Raw genomic sequence first — 17986 nt, 5'->3', positions numbered from 1 at the left:
TATTTGACAAGTAGAGCGAGTGAGCATTTGTTTTTTTTTTTTCAGATTCCAGAACGAACGGTTTTCTAACCGCATCGTAGATGTAGTGGTGCGAATGTTTCACATTTGGTTTTGCTTATTAGAATGTCGTCCAAGCGTGTCGAATAAACGGCTGATTGACTACACGATATTACAGCAAGCATGCATTTTATGTAGAAAAAAACGCACACAACCGTGGCAAGAAGATAGTCGTCATGGAACCGAGAAACACGAAATGTTACGCATCCCGTACTTTTGTCCAGCTCGGTTGCCTTTGTTAGCCGGTAATTAGTCAAAACTGTCAGCCTTTTTGTCAACAGAGCGCGTTATCTAATGTTGTCGCGTGAAACGGCCGCGAAATGGCGTAATATTTTCGCCAAGCGGATTCGGCCAACAAAGGAAACACTTTTCCCTTCGAGTGTTTTAATTCTTACACGTTTTTCTTTTTCGTTCCGGAAGAAACCGTCTTTCTCACGTCCGCAGACGGCTTGATAAATTTTGTTAAACGATCCATGGGTCATGTTACTTTCTCGGTTTACCGATGCGTGGAATTTCTAGCGTGCTAGGCAAAACAAACTAACCGATTTAATAATAAAAGTATTAACGTGTATCATATCTTATGTTTAAATATGGCGTGTAAGAATGACAAAAAAATTGCTGATTTCAATTGGGAAATGTTTTTACATTGAATTTTGAAATACTTGTGGTAAAAGTATGCGTAATCATGTTTCATGTAAAAATCAACATTAACTTTACTAATATAGTACAAATATTTTTTGCGGTTGAAAGAGTTGCTGCAGTAAGGAGGCAAGTCGAATTTTCATTAATTTGAATAAACCGACTCAGAATCAATCGAAATCAAATCACTTTCTCAGACGTGCTAAAGACTTATAGTGTAGTAATATTCATAGCACTAAACTTCTACATTTTCTAATATGAAATTTACACCTTTTTTCTATCTCAATAAAAACGATTGAAATGAAGCAGCTATTTCTTTCTTGCTGCAGACTCTACAATACCAAAAGCAAAAATTCAGTATTTTGTTAGATTTGGTGCTTTTAGTAAAAATAATTACACTGCAGATGTTAATGCAACTTGACAGTTTTATAAGTATTATAAAAAAGATGGAACTTATATCATAACGAATGCTACACTTTGGATACGTTATATACATTTCTCCATATTTAGCGCAATTCTTGCATTGTCAAATTTCCCGTAAATGCTGTGTGAAGATCTTCAGTATATCAATAATTATTTCAATTTATAATTCTCGTGACGTAACAACTGATCCTTTCGCAGAAAGAAGTCTGCAATGATAAAGACGGGAATCACGTCACGACGATTAAATCAAATCTGCCTCGTGGTAGGCTGCCCGTTCACAATAAAACGATTCTACTATTTCATCGCGATCGCGTGGAGCCGTAGTAAAGTGACGCAACGAGGCCCATGTTAGGATGTAGGCTGGCTTGGTTAGCAAAAATAAAGGCATGTCGCGACGCGTGACCCACTGTACCACAACTCCTTCTCTCTATGAACATGCATGAATCGCATGGTTATTTTATATTATGGCTCGAGTGGGGCAACTGCCAACTGGTATCCCATTAAATGCAGGAAGTGAGGTAAGTATCCACTCTTGTGGCAACGTGGATCATAGTATTCCCAGAGTTTTGCCGTCGGTCTGGTTAACTGTTAATTAGCAAGCGGGAAACGAATCGCCGCGTTTTAGAAAATCTTAAGTTACATGTGTAGATGAGTAGAACGTGGCTGTTAACGCCTCTGGCTAATGAAACATGATTCACAATCTGGGATCGGAACATTCGGATTCTTAGATCGTTGCCTCAACGTATAGAGGAAATCATCGGTAACTCTAACTTTTTCTTCGTTGGTATTTTTCTGAGAACTGCAACTTTATAACATCTTTTTTTAGGATTGTCAGGTAAATATGAATAATGAATTGTAAATACGAATATGTAATTATAATTCATCGTGAATTAGTGTTTTTATATAGGTGACCTCAGAGATAAATCTTTCCTTTTTGGTATTTTGCTGAGACGAGTATCATAATCACACCTTTTAGAAGATCGTCGTTCATAGTCAGTTTCGTAGGTTCTGCCTTTTAATGTTCTTACGATATGTACTTTCACACGGATCTATTTATACAGTTATTGTTCCGAATCTTCTGCAACTATATGCGCTCATGTACGAACGTAATGAAGCAGGTAGGATAACCTGCATTTCTCATCAATGAAACATGAAGAAACCTAATTCGCCTGAACTTTGTAATACAATAAAGTCTCGTAATTCTTATCCTCCGCGTCACTTACATTTACGATCCTCCTTTTTAAACAATTCGTTCATCAATATTTATAACTACTCACCAAGACCAAACTTCCACAAGTTGCTTCCCATTTTCGCCACGATGAAACTATTCTCATTTCAATCGGGAAGATTATTGCCATTTAACACTTTCAACGACTCATTAGCTGATTCCATAAAAGACGAACGCTATCGATAAAGTAGCGCTAAATATGACGTTCTGTAGAAAAGACGAGATGTCAGAGAAACAGTACGGACCGAATCAAGGCAGCGCTCTTTGAACGCTGCGACACGACACTAAATTAGTCATGGCGACGCGACGGTTCGATCAAACGTCGTAACCTTTTCCCACGTTGAAATCAATGGAGAGTTATTCCTTTGCCAGCTTATATGAGACTTGGCGTTTGCTTCTATTACGGTCGAACCTTTCGCTTTTGGCACGAATGAACTCGGGTACAAGGCGATCTTCTGACAGCAGGTAGCGTAATGTAGAGTCTATATATTGTAGAGCCTATAGAGAAATCGGTAACAGAGACGTGCAGCAGTACATGATGCTTCGTACATTCGATCGTAACCTGACAACCATATTCGTAACCATTGACCAATGATAAAACCAAATCTGTGTAAAATAAGTGGAGTTTCCCATAAGAAGACAGACGCGATCGTGGATATGGTAACCCTATCACTGATATTTATAAAAATAGAATGAAGATTCGAAAGATTAGAGAGATTAGAGAAGTTATCAACTGGAAAGTGGAAAGTGGAAAGACTGCAATTAACTTGTACAGATTTTTGATCAGAATGATAACTGTGTAATTGTAGACCGGAGAGTTTTACAGACATCCCACCAGTCCAGTTCTCGATCATAATTCAAATCCGACACTATAGTATCTAACCTGCAATGCAAATTGCATTCATTTTCTTTCAGCGTTCTATTTTGACGTCATTAATGTTCTTGATCTACCTGTTTTGCATATCAGCTAGAACAGGAAGAATAATCAAAGTTGTTTTCTCACGGTGTTGTTATATATAAGGATAGTCACCTGCACTTCTTCAACCTGCCTCACTATTCCAAAGAAACTTCTATTTCCTCTTTCTACCTGAGGCCAATCACAGCTTATCAGTTTCTTACGTTAATCAAAATAATCGGTAGTAGTTTAAAACTAAAAAAGTAGTGAAACTTCGATCTTGCTTCGCGCGATCAGTTTCCTTCCTTCTCGCGTGCTTTTTCATACGGATCGAATGAAAAAATTTTTTTTTTTATTAAACTTCGATTCGACGAATCGGACAATTTTAATCGACGGTCCAATTGAAGTGAAGAACGTCTGATGTTTTTCGTGAAAACACTTTCACGGATGTATGTCGAAACGGTAGAGGCCAGAAAACAGCTTTGAAGGAAAGTTACGCGGCTCCGTGACGAATGGGGAATGATTGATGATTGGCGAATTCCTAAATGCAGACTTTGACGCTCTAGTTAAAGTCGTCGCTAACAGCCCTTAGGTTCGGTGGCAAAACACTCGTTAGGCCGGATATGTGGACATATCCAACGTGCCTTTATTACCTGTATTTATTGCATCGATCCAGACGGGAAGTACTTTTCTTTCTCAGGTCTTTCCTACCTTTTACACCTCACTGAAACGGAATTCGATACCGGTTAGGAATGGGACAACTAGACGAGTAACACGTAGCATGAGCACAATTAACGTAACCGTTTCGCGGTTTTTATATCTTTGACCGTGTTAAGGGGAACCGATGATCGACGCGATTACTGGATTGATCTGGGACCTTGATCTGGATCTCGTGCGTTTTGTGGAAACCGGTAATTACAGGCTTGAAATATAGACGTGTGTTATAATGGGCGTGAAAACATTCGTGATGTTATATGGGGTCCTATTATAGGGGATGATTGTACGGTAGAATTACATTTATTTCAACGTCATGAAGGGCAAACGGTTCATTTAAGTGGAGTTTATGTAATACGAGATTAACCATTCTTACCGTTATCTGCGTGATTTCTTGTTCAAATAATTATTCAAGAAATTTATATTGTTACCCTTATGTTGGAATAATGATTATGTAAATTTGTATTTTTTCATTGAATGCTTTCTTTCTTTTTTCTTGATTGTGTAAATTGAAACAATAAATATAGTATGATAAAAGGAATTACAGTCGAAGCTTGATTCTTCATTTCCAAAAGTATCTGATTATTCTACATTCAATTACGAATTAATCTATTGGATTTCATTTTATTACTTGTGATTTTTCGCATCAAGTAAAAGGAGATCAGTAAATTTATTCGACAAAGTCAGTTAATCGGACATTAACTAAAATTTCGCTTCGATAAATGGACTTCTATCCTAATTAGTTACATGCCCAAATATTTGTGAATTTGCTACGAAAATTTTAAGAATTTGGCAAATTGGAAAAAATTCTCTAGTGTCCTTTCATAAATTGATCTGAACCTGAAAAAGCTTTGAAATTCCTGACACATTTATAAGAAACATCGTTTCGCTATGTGTACTACTCACTTTTCTTAGGGACTGCTTTTCCTGAAATTAAACCATACTTAAGACAGGGTAAAGACGCGTTCCTATCATTTTTCACTCCTATTTCAATCGCTGGCAAATAATGCCCTGAAATGGGTGACACGCAAAAATTCCATTATAAACCACTAAAAAGAAGAATGTCAGAAGTAAAACCACCTTTTATCGTAAATTGTTTGTCATACGATGGAAACTCGGTACAGATAGAGGCAAAAGAGCGTGGGGTCACCGTGATCGAAGATTTCACCGATGGTTTCTAACGACAAGAAAGTGCCTGGCAAATAATTTTTACGCACTGTTAATCATCGGATATTTGTCAATCGTTCCCGCTGTGTATCAAGCAAAATACCACAAATTTATTCCCACTAGTCTAATTTAGAGACAAGAATTTCTCATGAATTGGAAATCAATTTTTACATCGTATGACAGCTTTATTTACGAGATACGTTACATCTAAAGCAATTAACTTGCGACAATTAAGGAAATACCAGTGAAATTACTGAAAAATGTTGAAAAAGTTGGTAGGATTACCAAGAAAAGTCGCAATTAACTGTAATCGAAAGTTCTCGTCCAGAGCAAAAGATCGATGGTTGCTTGCGCGAACGATTGGTATTCATTAGCGCAACCAATTAAACTTACGAATTCTAAATTACGTTTAGGACAACGTATAGGTACCGCATTTCTCTATAATATGTCCTATGCACGTATAATAGTTATAAAAAATGAATTATTCTTGGTGATTAGAATTATTATTAAATACATAGACGGTTGTATATATATACGAATTGTTTAATTTAGATAATTTATCTAATTTATAATTACATCATATTTAAAAAAAAAATCGTATTCCTCTGGCCAGGTAATTCATTCGATTTAAATGTCATTGAAGTACAAAATTAATGAACTTCGTTTAGAAATCGCACGAGTCTCAGTTTTATTTAAAAAAATATTGACAGCTTTGTGTGGTGTTCATATCGAATCACTGACCAGAGATTATAGACGCGGTGTATGGAAGTCATCGATAGTCTTAACCACGGTATATTTTGCAGATAGGGTGAAATCAACCACTCGCGCGGAACCTCGATCTCCGTGACGCTTCGTTGTGTAAGAAATTTGAGATCAACATAAAAGAGTGATCGTTGGTGGAACTTTCTCCCAAAAACCGTTACTCATATTCCCGGGGCGATCCCTTTCTTCTCTCAATGAAACCAATTCCTCGTCGATAAAGCCTTTTCGTTTCTTCGTTCGCTTTCACGATCACGAAATCTAAAAACGAACTGGTACGAATGATGTGTAATTAATAGAACGAATCAAAGAGAGGCGCAAGCCTCCGTGATTTTGATCGAGGATTTTATGGCCTCGTGAACGTTGTATGAGTGGCTCGTCCGACTTGCCTCCGGTGATTTTGCTGTAAACTATGAAAGACTACGTGTAAGCGCGATTCAAGTTGAGCAATAGTCAGGAAGAGATTCGCCCCGAGGGCTAATAAATTTACTGTTATTGCTCGAAATGAACGGGATCGCGAATAATCGAGTGAGAGTTGGTGCGAAAAAGAAAAAAAAAACAAAGCAGAAAGGAAAATGTTCCACGATGGCTTGCATAAAAATTCTTCTAGTTCGAAGTCGGTTGAATCGAATTTGGTTTGTTTCGATCGATTATAATTTCAGTGTAATTGTTTCAATCGATTGAAATTCCTCGCGTCGCGTGGCTGCATTGAGAAATGAATGGATCCCTAAGGGAATCGTTAAAACAAAGTACGGCGTTCGTGAGGCGAATTGCTCCGCGATAAATGACCCATTGTATCGTTGCGTTAGTAACGGCCGTTCCTCAAACATGACAGGTTCCCTACATTTTCAACGTTAACAATGTTAGCGAACCGAATTCGCTCGCTGCTTACGGTGCTGTCAGAAAGAAATGGGGGTTCGAATCGTCCCGATTTGATCGACTTGTTTACTGGCTCTTCCAAATTTCATAATTTTTAGGACTGCACCTCGTCGATTGGTTTTCCTCTTACGTCAAACATTAACTTGCGTACGCAATCGAGGACCTCTATAGAGAGGCCTAAATCGTGGGCGTCAGTGATTATGTAAAGCTAATTTTTGTAGACGAAAGGAATCATCAAGTTTCATAGGTCGATTAATGGGATCAGTCGTTTAGCAAACGAGAGGACCAAAGGGTCGAGTACCGAATGAACTCAGCGAGCAAATTCGGGCTTTCTACTGACCATAATTATGGACCACTCGTCTCTAAGGATAAGAGAAGTCTACATTTTTATTTCATTACTACATCTAGAGAATTTTAGACATTTCAAAGTTTGAGTATTTTGAACTATAATAAACCTAAACAAATAAATACAGGGTCCAGCCGAATAACATATAAAACCGGGCATGATGTGATTCTTTGTGAAAGAATAAGGATGAAATAAAGAATACAATTTTTTCATTCCTGGGTTAATTTTCGAGAAAATCGAGTTAGCATTTGTTAAGGTATACTTGAACATGTCCAATTCTAGACTGGACAGGACTGAATAATCGACAGAAAATCATCCTAAGTGCGAAAGAAATGCAGAATAAAATTTTTCCCTTTAAGACTTTGTTTTCAGGAAAATGGAGTAAACATGTTTACCTTGCGTTTTTTCCTCGGAAACAAACCACCTTGTGAAAAAACTTGATTCTACGATTTTGACTTATTTTCGTACGTAGAGCAACTACCTTTCAGTTATTTACTTCTGTTCAGTCCGGAATTGATCATGTACTTGATAAATACTCGATTCCCTCGATTTCCTCGAAAACTAAGCGGGGAATGAAAAAATTATATTACATATACTTTCCTTATTTTCCCACAAGGAATCACGTACTCGCTTTTACATGTTATTCGGCGTAGCCCCGTATAAATAAGACTGTAACATATATTCGTCGATAGATTTATGTGTCTAGTTCGAAACTAGACTCCAACTGAACAATATGTCCTATCATTGGAACCTATACTATCGAGGCACATTATAAGTATAGAACGAGACCTATTCTACTGAAATATACATAGTAGTGAAATACAAGTGAAATGAAAATATGGTAACTTGAAAATTGCATTTAATCCATTTCTTTCCAAATTTGAATGTACTGTAGTCTCCACTATCGTATTATTACTATTAAAAGCTGACAGTCTCAAAGGGGAAAATATATAAAATTAGCCGTGTTAACGACAAAGATACAGTCTTCTGCACTTAGGGGTTATACCAACCGAGTTGAAAAACGTCTATACAATATTAATTCAATCGAACTCGTCATTCGAAACATTACTAAGTATTCCATAGCTGTGTAATGATCTGACAAGTGATGAGAAAAACAAACGATTGTCAATCGTCAATTATCCTATCAATCAGATCAAACGTTCACGAGCGGTAAAGAACTGTAAAATCAATCTCTCGTTTGAAACTTGCCGCGCACGAGATAGAACAGGTGCAATTTCGAATCCATTAGAATCAATTTTCTTAACAGAAGATCGCACGGAACGCACGCGTGACGTACCCGCGGCGCTCGATGTTGCTGGTTTCACCGGTGATTGCGATCCGAGACATACACGCCAGTGCAACAAATTGTTCGCCACAAACACGAACAATTCAACCTACATAACAAGAACCCATCGAGCAGCAGGAAACGATCGGAGACACGCCAAAAGTCGATCGACCAACTGCTGTTTCTATCACATCCGTTTCTTTTCGTATTTTCTTTGTTGTCCATCCGCCCGTTTTTCGTTTCCGACAAAGAAACGCGCGCTTTCTTCGAGTTTCTTTGATCGTTTTGATTGCATTAAACTTTTTGCGAAAAATACACATACACACATATTAATGTTATAATTATATTATTATATTATAATATTATATTATGCTTATATATATTGAGTGTTATAATTAAATTATACATTTTTATGAAAATATCTGTCAAGTATTATAGAAAACGGATATTTCATATATTTTTTCATATTATATGTATTCTGTGCAATTTTACATTTTTAAACTTCCTAGAAACGTATAAAGATCTGCTAGTTATAATAAATGTCTATTTATTCTATGTGGGTTTTGAAGATAATTTAATTTTTGCGTATACTAATAAAAATAAATCGAAATTTTTATTGAGGAGGAGATTTCAATTTGGATATATTCATAACATCTGATGACATCCTGTTAACAATATGTCGGACAGTATAGATATTGTTACAAGTGTATATCACATACATGCAGATTGTACTTCAGATTTTTTGCGCCGGGAGGCATTTTGTTTATGTTCTTTTTTTATTTCCAGCAAAATATCGTGACACGTTCAGTCTTCAATTTTGTATTTGCATATTTGCCTAACTAACCGTTTCTCAGACGTTTCAAATTTTCGAGAATTTTATGTGGAATGGAAGATTGTAAGACATGATTCAACGGATTTGAACAGCATCTCTCTTTCCGAAGACTAAGTGATTCAATATTAGCTGACTGATCGGAATTTATATTGATTAGTAAAATACGGCTATTTTAACATTTATAGAAAATTGAAATAAACAGTAATGTACAGAGTGTAGATATGGCATATGTAAATGTTTTCGAAGAACGTAAAGTAAAAATGGCTAACACCTAATAAGGTGTACAACTTTCTAGTTAGAATCTTCTTTCATTTACGTTCATAAAGACATGAATTTACATAAACGTCCGGAGTCTACTGATCATTGACCTAATTTAATCTAAATAGTTGGGCTGCAAAAATTTATGCACAGTAATGATAGTAAAGCGACGATTTCTTTCACTTAATGAATTCTATAACTAATATATAAAATATAAAAATGTATATACTTTTGTACATTCCGTTCATTCTGGTTATTTTTGCGTCTTCAAATTCGTCGTAAATGCATAGAAATCTACAACCTATTTATAACAAAAAGAATTGAAGAATTAATCTACCAAATCGTATAAAAATACTGAAGACTCAAACGATCCTGTATTACCCTAACTTCCATTTTTCCAAATTTTTAATTGTGTTCAAGCCTTCCAAACAGATATCTATACAACCATTCTATTCAATTTTCTAAATTAAACGTCTTATTTAAACATAATTCATTTATTAGACCGGTTCTCAAGGAACGAGGATTGATCAGATTCTCCTAAGATATGTCAAGACCACCGACGTGTTTCATTCACGGAACACGCCGTGCGTTTTCCCGTTTGAACCGTTAAGGACGCGAGACTGACTGGATGGAAGTGGAGAATGGAATAAGAGGGAGAGGTAAAGAGGAAGTAAAGGATAGAAACAGAAACACTGGTTCCTCGTGGACCTGAATAAGAGACAATGACGAGCAAGGTTTGAGTACCTGACAGAGTAATTTTTACGTCCGTTTCGAGAATTTCAGCGGAAAACGATCACGATCACGATAGCGCGTACGCGTGTACGAAGAATCAGTGAACGTCGCTATATGTAGGTGAACAACATGTTCAACCAGTTCGCGATAAACTGTTATATGCACTGGCGCTGTGCCATCTGCTTCCTAATAAAACTATAATAGCAATGCTAACGACTGAATGGGTTACGATAGAGAAAAAGAAAATGGGAGAAAAAGTTTGTAGGACCATTAGATCTGCTGGAGGAAACACGATAACGAACACCGAGTTCCTTACGTTTCATCGATTATCATTCGTATCACGTAAATACCTACACAGATTTTTAGCGTTAATTGATCGATAATTTTGGATAAATGAAAAAATGTTAGATTCTTACACTCACTAGATTGCTAGAGAACAACGTGACTTCATGTTCACAGGTCGGATAAGGAACGGTCAATCGTACGTGTGGTATTGTTCGTAATAGTTCTATAATTTCTGAATTTGGTGCGGTCGCATACTTCAGGAGAAAATCTGGTTAATGAATTCAGGCTGGAAAGTTTAATTCACCCGAAACAATTGGTTGTTGTATGCAAATGTCGAACACGCTCCACTCATGAAACAAATCTCGCAGAGATTCGTAAAATCAAATTACGTCGAACTCTATTTTCCTGCAATCTACATGCGTTGCACAATGACATTTAAATTTCAACGATACACGTGTGTATTTGATTACAGAATCGCCTTATTGAAACATCAATTCAATTGTTCAGGCGTCATTATTGCGATTAAAATCAAAGATATTCTAGCGATAAAAATCACCATTTAAGAAAAACGCTTACACAGTAAAACATTAACTATGTTAATAATTCTCAACGTCTTGTCATTCTGTCAGAGCACGAGATATGATCGATGCATCGTCGAGTTCTATGAATTTTTCATAAAGCGAGGTACAAATTAACCTCTGATTAATTATATTTCACTATTTATACTTCATGATTTCATAATCACGTAGTTATATTTTGTTTAAATCCAACAAAAGCAGTTATCAACTTTGACTTTCAATTAGATGATGCTAATGGAGATCACTGGCGCTGGATGTCGTTCGGAAGATCGCATGACCGTCAGAAATTGGAGAAATAATTGCTACATGTATTGCGATTAGTCGCGCTTGGTATAATTATAGCAATTACTTCCATATAGGTGGCGATCGTGTAACGTTTGCCGTGTTTTGCGAGTCGGTTAGTCTTGAGCCTCCGTTCCCCTCATTAAAAGTTCGTCAGCTGACTGGAGCTCGCGCGCGCACGAACTCAACTCGGTCGAATACTCTAGATCGAATTTATACTCGTAATCGAAAGTTTACACAGTCGGCGGACGACGAATAACGATAGAGACTACGGAAAATGTTGATGAATGCCAAAGATACAAAACAAGCCCCGCGAAAAAAAAGAAACAAGAATTACCGTAATAGTATTTATCCAGTATCAATCGGATACAAGATGGACATAATAACTTAATTCCTTGAACGACCCCTTTGCAAGACACTGTGTGGTAGTTGCAGTTTGCTTGCGATGTAACGGTGCAATTTCACATAACACGCACACTATTTCTCTGTCTCTCTCTTGGTTTTTTCTATTTTATAATCGATCGACTACTGGTAATCGGTTTCTTTCTCGCGCTTTTTGCTCGTCGCTTTCCTCATGAACTATCACTCGAGGTATCAAGACATCGAAAATTTGATATGCTAATGTAAAACATTAAAACATGTGGGTTCATTAGTGACAGGCGTGTATACCACTCACTATTTTCGGAAATGTTAGAAAATGGGAAATTTAGAGAAATCTAATGGACGATGTAATGGGATTCAAATTAGCCTTTTACTCTATTCAATTTTCAGCTGATGAAGAAGCATGTTGTACAGAACTAAATCAATCTATTAACAATCATACCTCTGATTCAATTATACACGAATCGAACAACAACGTTCCGTTGATTCGAGAAAAAAAGCACCAGTTACTAACACGGTTTGCTAAGTCGATTGAGAATCACGACAGATAAGAATCTCGTCTGACATTTACTGTGACATTTATGAGGATATTAGTTGGATAAAAATTGAAAAGACCTGTAAGGCACGTAAGAAAACATGATCGTCTCGATGCATCTCGTTGTTGTATACCATAGCGATGTCACGTTTCCTCAACGAAGTACAATCTCGTAACACATCACAGTATTCTGCACTGTTCTCCCATGTACATTTTGTCGCACAGTTTGAGTACACTTCACTCGCGACTGCCTGTCAGATCGACGCGCGAAAATTCACGTACTGGCGGGACTCGATTGAATGAAACGCAGGGAACGCGCAGAGGAAAACGGTCCCAGCGTGTAGCGGGAGAAGCAAAAAAAGCAGGAAGAAGGCCGAAGATCGAACGGGGGAGGGGGATATTAGCAGAGGAATCACTATAGAAGAAGAAAACGGAGTGAGGAAAGAAACAAGGGAAGGTCAAAGACCTTGAATCGAGAAGGACGAGGATACCGGTGCAGGCAACCGAGGAAGGAAATGTAAACGTGTACTGGTGAGAACAGCAAGAAGAGGAAAGATGAAGGGAGAAGGAAAAGAAGAAGAAAGACGAAAAAGGAAGAAGAAGAAGGAAGAAGCAACGGTGCAGGTAGATAATGATAGAGAGGCAAGCTCTGAGAAGACGCAAAAAGAACGAAGAGGAGAGTAGAAGAGCAAGAAAATGACTCACCGTTCTTCCTACCGGAGGTTTGTGTGACACGTATGGCGAACGAGATCCGCGTGTACGCAAAAATCGTCACGAGGACGAATATCGCGTAGCCACTGGAGAATCTCATGGTTGGTAATCGGTCAAAACTTTCTCGAACTAGATCTCCGACTTCTGGTGAGACTTGCTGAGGCAATGGCTCAGCGCCGACTGAGACGTTCTTTGTGCTTGCCGCTCTATCTCAACTGTCACTTCTCTCTCGTCGGGTTTCACACCGTTCGCCCGGTATCCCCAAGGAAGCGAAACTACCACCACGGCGACGACGACGTCGAGGGACCCGGCGCGGCCACGTATTTAGTCCCGAAATCTCGCGGAGACACGCGTGTATCGGTATCTTATCCGACTAGTGGCAATCCAGTGTGTACTCTTTGTACATCTATTTAAAACCTATCGCTCCACCTCGCGCTCCTTACTATTGGCTCCTGCCCCAATTCCTTGTCCAATGATACACTCTCGCGCGCATTCACCTCCTTTTCAGATCGAGACGTGAGGGATCGGTCGGAGAGGTGGCAGAAAGTGTCGGTTAGTAGGTGGTAGGTAGTAGCAATACCCGGGTAGGTGGTAATACCTACGGATGTTTGGAAGGCGCCGCTAATAATGAGCTTAGAGACCTGGAAAAGTGACGTCCAAGTTCTCCCCCCGGTTAGACTCCCAGCTCCACTTGATGAAGGTGAAGGGGTTTTAGGTGGGGTTTCCTTACTTCGAAACCAAGATCGCGACAAACTAACGTTGGCTTTCTTGGGTGCCCTTCTACGTCCCCCATTTCTACCGTCTATCGGCCTGTCTGGCTGATTCTGATAGTGGTAGGCGCACGTGGAGGGGCCGGCCAGCTTGTCTACGCTCCAGCTAGGTTTTGCGTTCTTTTAGAAGCTTCCTCGCACGGACACATGTTACACGTCCCCGACTCTGCCGTTCCTTATCGTAATTTGCGTGTTTTCGCGATAGCAGTTTACAGCTTGGATATAACCAGAAGATCACTTTGGTGCAATATGGAACGATCTATCGGAGATTCTACTTGGCAACTATCATCTACAAGCATCGTTGTAGTTTCTATGAGACCACAGTCCAGGATTGTGGAAACTTCAACTTGGTTACCAAGACCCAGGGACCAGGTGGAATAGGTTTGTCCCCAATCCTACTCGATACACCTATAAATATCGATGGACAGGTACTATTTATTGGTCGGTGAAAAATCCTCGGATTAGCGAACGCGTTAAGTCAGCGTATCTAACCCAGCGTTTCGAAAGCGGTCGAATAACGCGACGGCTGTCGAGATTTATTCAAGTGGTACGCATATTTACCGGTACTCTTGGGTCGGGTAAAAATATTCACTTCGCGGCTGGTTCGCCGGTCTTCGATTTCTCCTTTCCACTTTTTTTGAAAATATGTTTCGATCCGCTTTAATGGATAGTAATTTTAATTTGTAGGAACGTAAGATCGAATACCTAACGATCGTCGACTAATTTTTTAACTACGAATGATATCTTTACCGTCTCGTTCAGGAAACAGAGCTAGGAATGCTGAATTCTTGATTCTGTCTCAATCCACTTATCCAAAGTGGTGGTTTCACTAATCCTTTGACCTCCAGCACGTTTTTACCATTCAATATCCGTTATTGCTGCCAATTGTGAAAAATCTATGAATAACTGTTATGATTGTTTGGAACAAAAAGGTACAGAGAAAATTAATTTGCTGAAAAAAGACGAACTTTTTAACCGCAACAGGTGAACTAGGAGTAAATAAAAATAAATCAATGTCAGTTATATCTTAAGTTTTAATCTTTGCAAACGTAAATGTAATCATTTATCATTGACAGAAATAAAATGATATATAAAAAAAAGACGATTCCTAAGAAAAGATGTTATTGATCCAAGAGAATGACAATATACTAACATTATATAATATTGCATATTAATAATTTCCCATAAAAGTAATACTAGTATTCGAATGATGTCATTATTTATTCATACATTAGTCGCTTTTTTTTCCTTGGCTCTATGATAGGGTTAACTCAACTAGTTTTACGGTGAACACTATTTAATCATTCATTGCCATAAAGATCGCACACGCGACACCAACACAGGGCAATGATCGTAGCGAAAGCTCGTAAAAGCTGGTCATTGGTACTTGAGCCGTATCAAAAGGATTCATTACGTCAAGGAACTTCAACGGAGTAGCGTGTTCATCCTGGGTCCTTCAGAGAGAAGGAGAAAAAGGAACAGTAGTAATTATCGAATGATGTATGGAGGAAGTGACATTTTGTGCCTCCTGACGAAATCTAATCCACTGAAAACCTGTTCCGTCTTATCGAGAATCGATTACCGATCTTAGTGTTCCGTGAAATTACTGGCCTACAACGTAAATGAAACCACCGTTGAAAAACGGTTATGTTCTGATGTTACTCCTATACCTCGATTTTCCCTGTGTTGGAACTGATTGACAAGCGTATCATATCTACATGTGTATTCACATTCATAATTGATCTTCTTAGAAACCGAATTGATCAACGCCCGATCTTATTAATTATTTAATTTCATTACATAAATAAGTGATTGATATTCAATTCTCCAAAAGCGAATAACCTGTTTATATTGAAATCTGAGGTAAATTAAAAAAAAAAAGAGTTCCTCTACGTTTCAAACAATAAAGTTGATCACCACAGTTCCTGAAGGATTTAATTGACAAATGACATATCAAGAAGTTATTTAAATCCAAGGATACGAAGAATATTCTTGAAATTTGCTATTAAAGATGAAAACCACGAACAAAAATATATATAAAATATATTCATTGAAGGTTAATCTTTCCCACGCTTATCTTATTTGTCATAAAAAAATATCTTTTCAAACACTTTCACCAAAAAAATGTAAAAGATCTTATCAGAAAATTTTCAATTTTTCTTTCACGCCACCTGATATCGTAGCTAACTAAAGTTTCCGAGCATTAGACTAGGAAAAAGAGATCAGCGAAAGGAGCCATAAAGCGAAACAAACAGAAACAAAACCGAGGAACGGATAATTAAAGAAGAACGCCGGAAGTGAAGGAAAATGATAAACATGTCGTGGCCTATCCAGACCGTTGCTTTTCTCTCCGAAAAGGAAAGCAACGTCGGAGGAAAGCAGCTTGCATAGACTGAGCGAAGCGTGCCAGTGAAAAGTGATTTAGATCGGACATGCGGTGCATTTCAATACCTTGCCAGAACCTGCTTCCGAAACATTCTTCGCGACATTTCAACGATCTCGCGTAGCCATCGTCGATATTTTCCACGGAAATCGAAAGGTAACCCGCGATCACGTTACTCTGCGAATCGATGCCAATTGGCACTTGACACGCTCGATGGAATAACGTTGAAAATAATTCAATTCGTTTGGTTCTTCGTTGTCGTAGTTGGAGTAAAGAGAACCGATCCACGTGATTGACTCACAGTTCAGATGAATTTCACATTTCACATTTTGTCTTGCTCCTTTTCCTTTTAACCATAATGTCTCCTTTGCAATTCAATCGTTTCAATTACGTAGTACGTTCCTGTAATTGGACAAGTAAAATTCTTAGAGCTTATTAGTTAGTTTATTGATTTTCATGGGGTACCGGTTTGGTTGCTTTGAACGATTTGTGGGTGGAAGACCGGTTCACATTTGACCATTTTTATTCGTTGTAACTGACTAAGATTACCGATGTGAAGTCTGCTTGATATAAATAGACGAAGCAGTTGAAACTAGAGGAAAAAAGTTATCCCAATGTTTTATAGCGGTAATAAATGTGATTTTTCTTTAATTTAAGATTCTTTTCATTGATCGATACTATATAAGATAAGTTTTTCCTCGAATACATATTCCCTAGCTCGTAAATTAATTAACACTTTCTCTTAAATTTAGCCATATACTCTAGCACTAGCTTTATCATCGCGACGAGTTTTTATCACCGTGAAAGTCTGGCACATTATGAAATAATTTTTTTCCCCTCGGTTCGATATCAGCTAATTGTTAAATCAGCGTTGCGATCTCGAAGAGGGAAGGCACTGTCCTGTAAAATTTATGACTTCAGTACAGAAGAACCAACGAGGAAACTCAATGTAGCCTAACAAATTTTTAAAGCGGTCACAATGTAACGTCAGTAAAATGAATTGAAGAAAAAACAAGAAAAGAATCATGCGTGTCATAAATAGATGACTTGAATTGAACGATTTACACAAAATTTACGATTTCTTCGAGTAGTTCATCGACCTTGAGCGAATAACAAATCGGGAGTACGATCTAGACAACGATGTAGTACAATTACCAGCAAGCATAAATCCTTTCTTAGATTCAAGTTTTATGGTAGAACGTCCGTCTTCGAGGAATGTTTCGTGCCATAGAAGAATGGCGAACCACGTTAAATAACTCTCTATTCAGGCGTGTACAATAGTGTACATATCTTCGTGGTGTGGTAGAAACAAGTGACAAGCATTAATGTCGTAATTCTCACTGAGCCGTTGATTGACAGATATATACACCAAAGAATGTATCATTTTCCGTCGCGATGCATATAACCGTGTTTCGTTTCATCATAGACATTACTCCACATTTAACGAACTTCTTACTGCGATTTCCTTCGGCTAGGCTTTATATCGTACACCAAACGGTCGACCGATTAGCGCGACTTTTCGATTGAAAGTAAATGTACCGTGGAACGTGCTATTCAATGCGCGATCATTTTGTAAGATACGGGCAGCTCCGTGTCTTTTCACGCATACGCTTTTCACGCCCGATTATTAATCATATTCGCGGAACTATAATCTGTAAAATTACGATACGTCGATCCCCCTTATTCGAGGAACTATGGCAATCGTTGACAACCCAGGACCATTTCCATTCGCGAAATATTCGATTATTCGCAAGAAACTTGCATTCTCGGTTACAAGATTAATCACCAGCATTCACCAGTCGACTGTTTCAAAGATCCTGGCGTTTGATTTATTCGTACGAACGTAA

The 17986-nt window shown here is 38.1% G+C and overlaps 1 protein-coding gene across 1 annotated transcript in view; it reads right to left on the bottom strand.

The window, feature by feature from the left end:
- LOC117236023 (laccase-1-like) overlaps positions 1-13924 on the bottom strand; it is a 46290-nt gene extending 32366 nt beyond the window's left edge. The window contains exon 1 of the mRNA XM_033498602.1: positions 12981-13924. Coding sequence (XP_033354493.1) covers positions 12981-13086 — 106 coding nt within the window. The 5' untranslated portion in view covers positions 13087-13924. The remainder of the gene's footprint in view (positions 1-12980) is intronic.
- Positions 13925-17986: the final 4062 nt, after the last annotated feature.

This window comes from Bombus vosnesenskii, unplaced genomic scaffold (genome assembly GCF_011952255.1).
Source record: "Bombus vosnesenskii isolate JDL3184/JDL3185 unplaced genomic scaffold, Bvos_JDL3184-5_v1.1 scf7180000013339, whole genome shotgun sequence".
Taxonomy (NCBI): Eukaryota; Metazoa; Arthropoda; class Insecta; order Hymenoptera; family Apidae; genus Bombus; species Bombus vosnesenskii.
The sequence above is the reverse complement of the archived record's forward strand: the minus strand, read 5'-3'. Positions and strand labels throughout refer to the sequence as shown.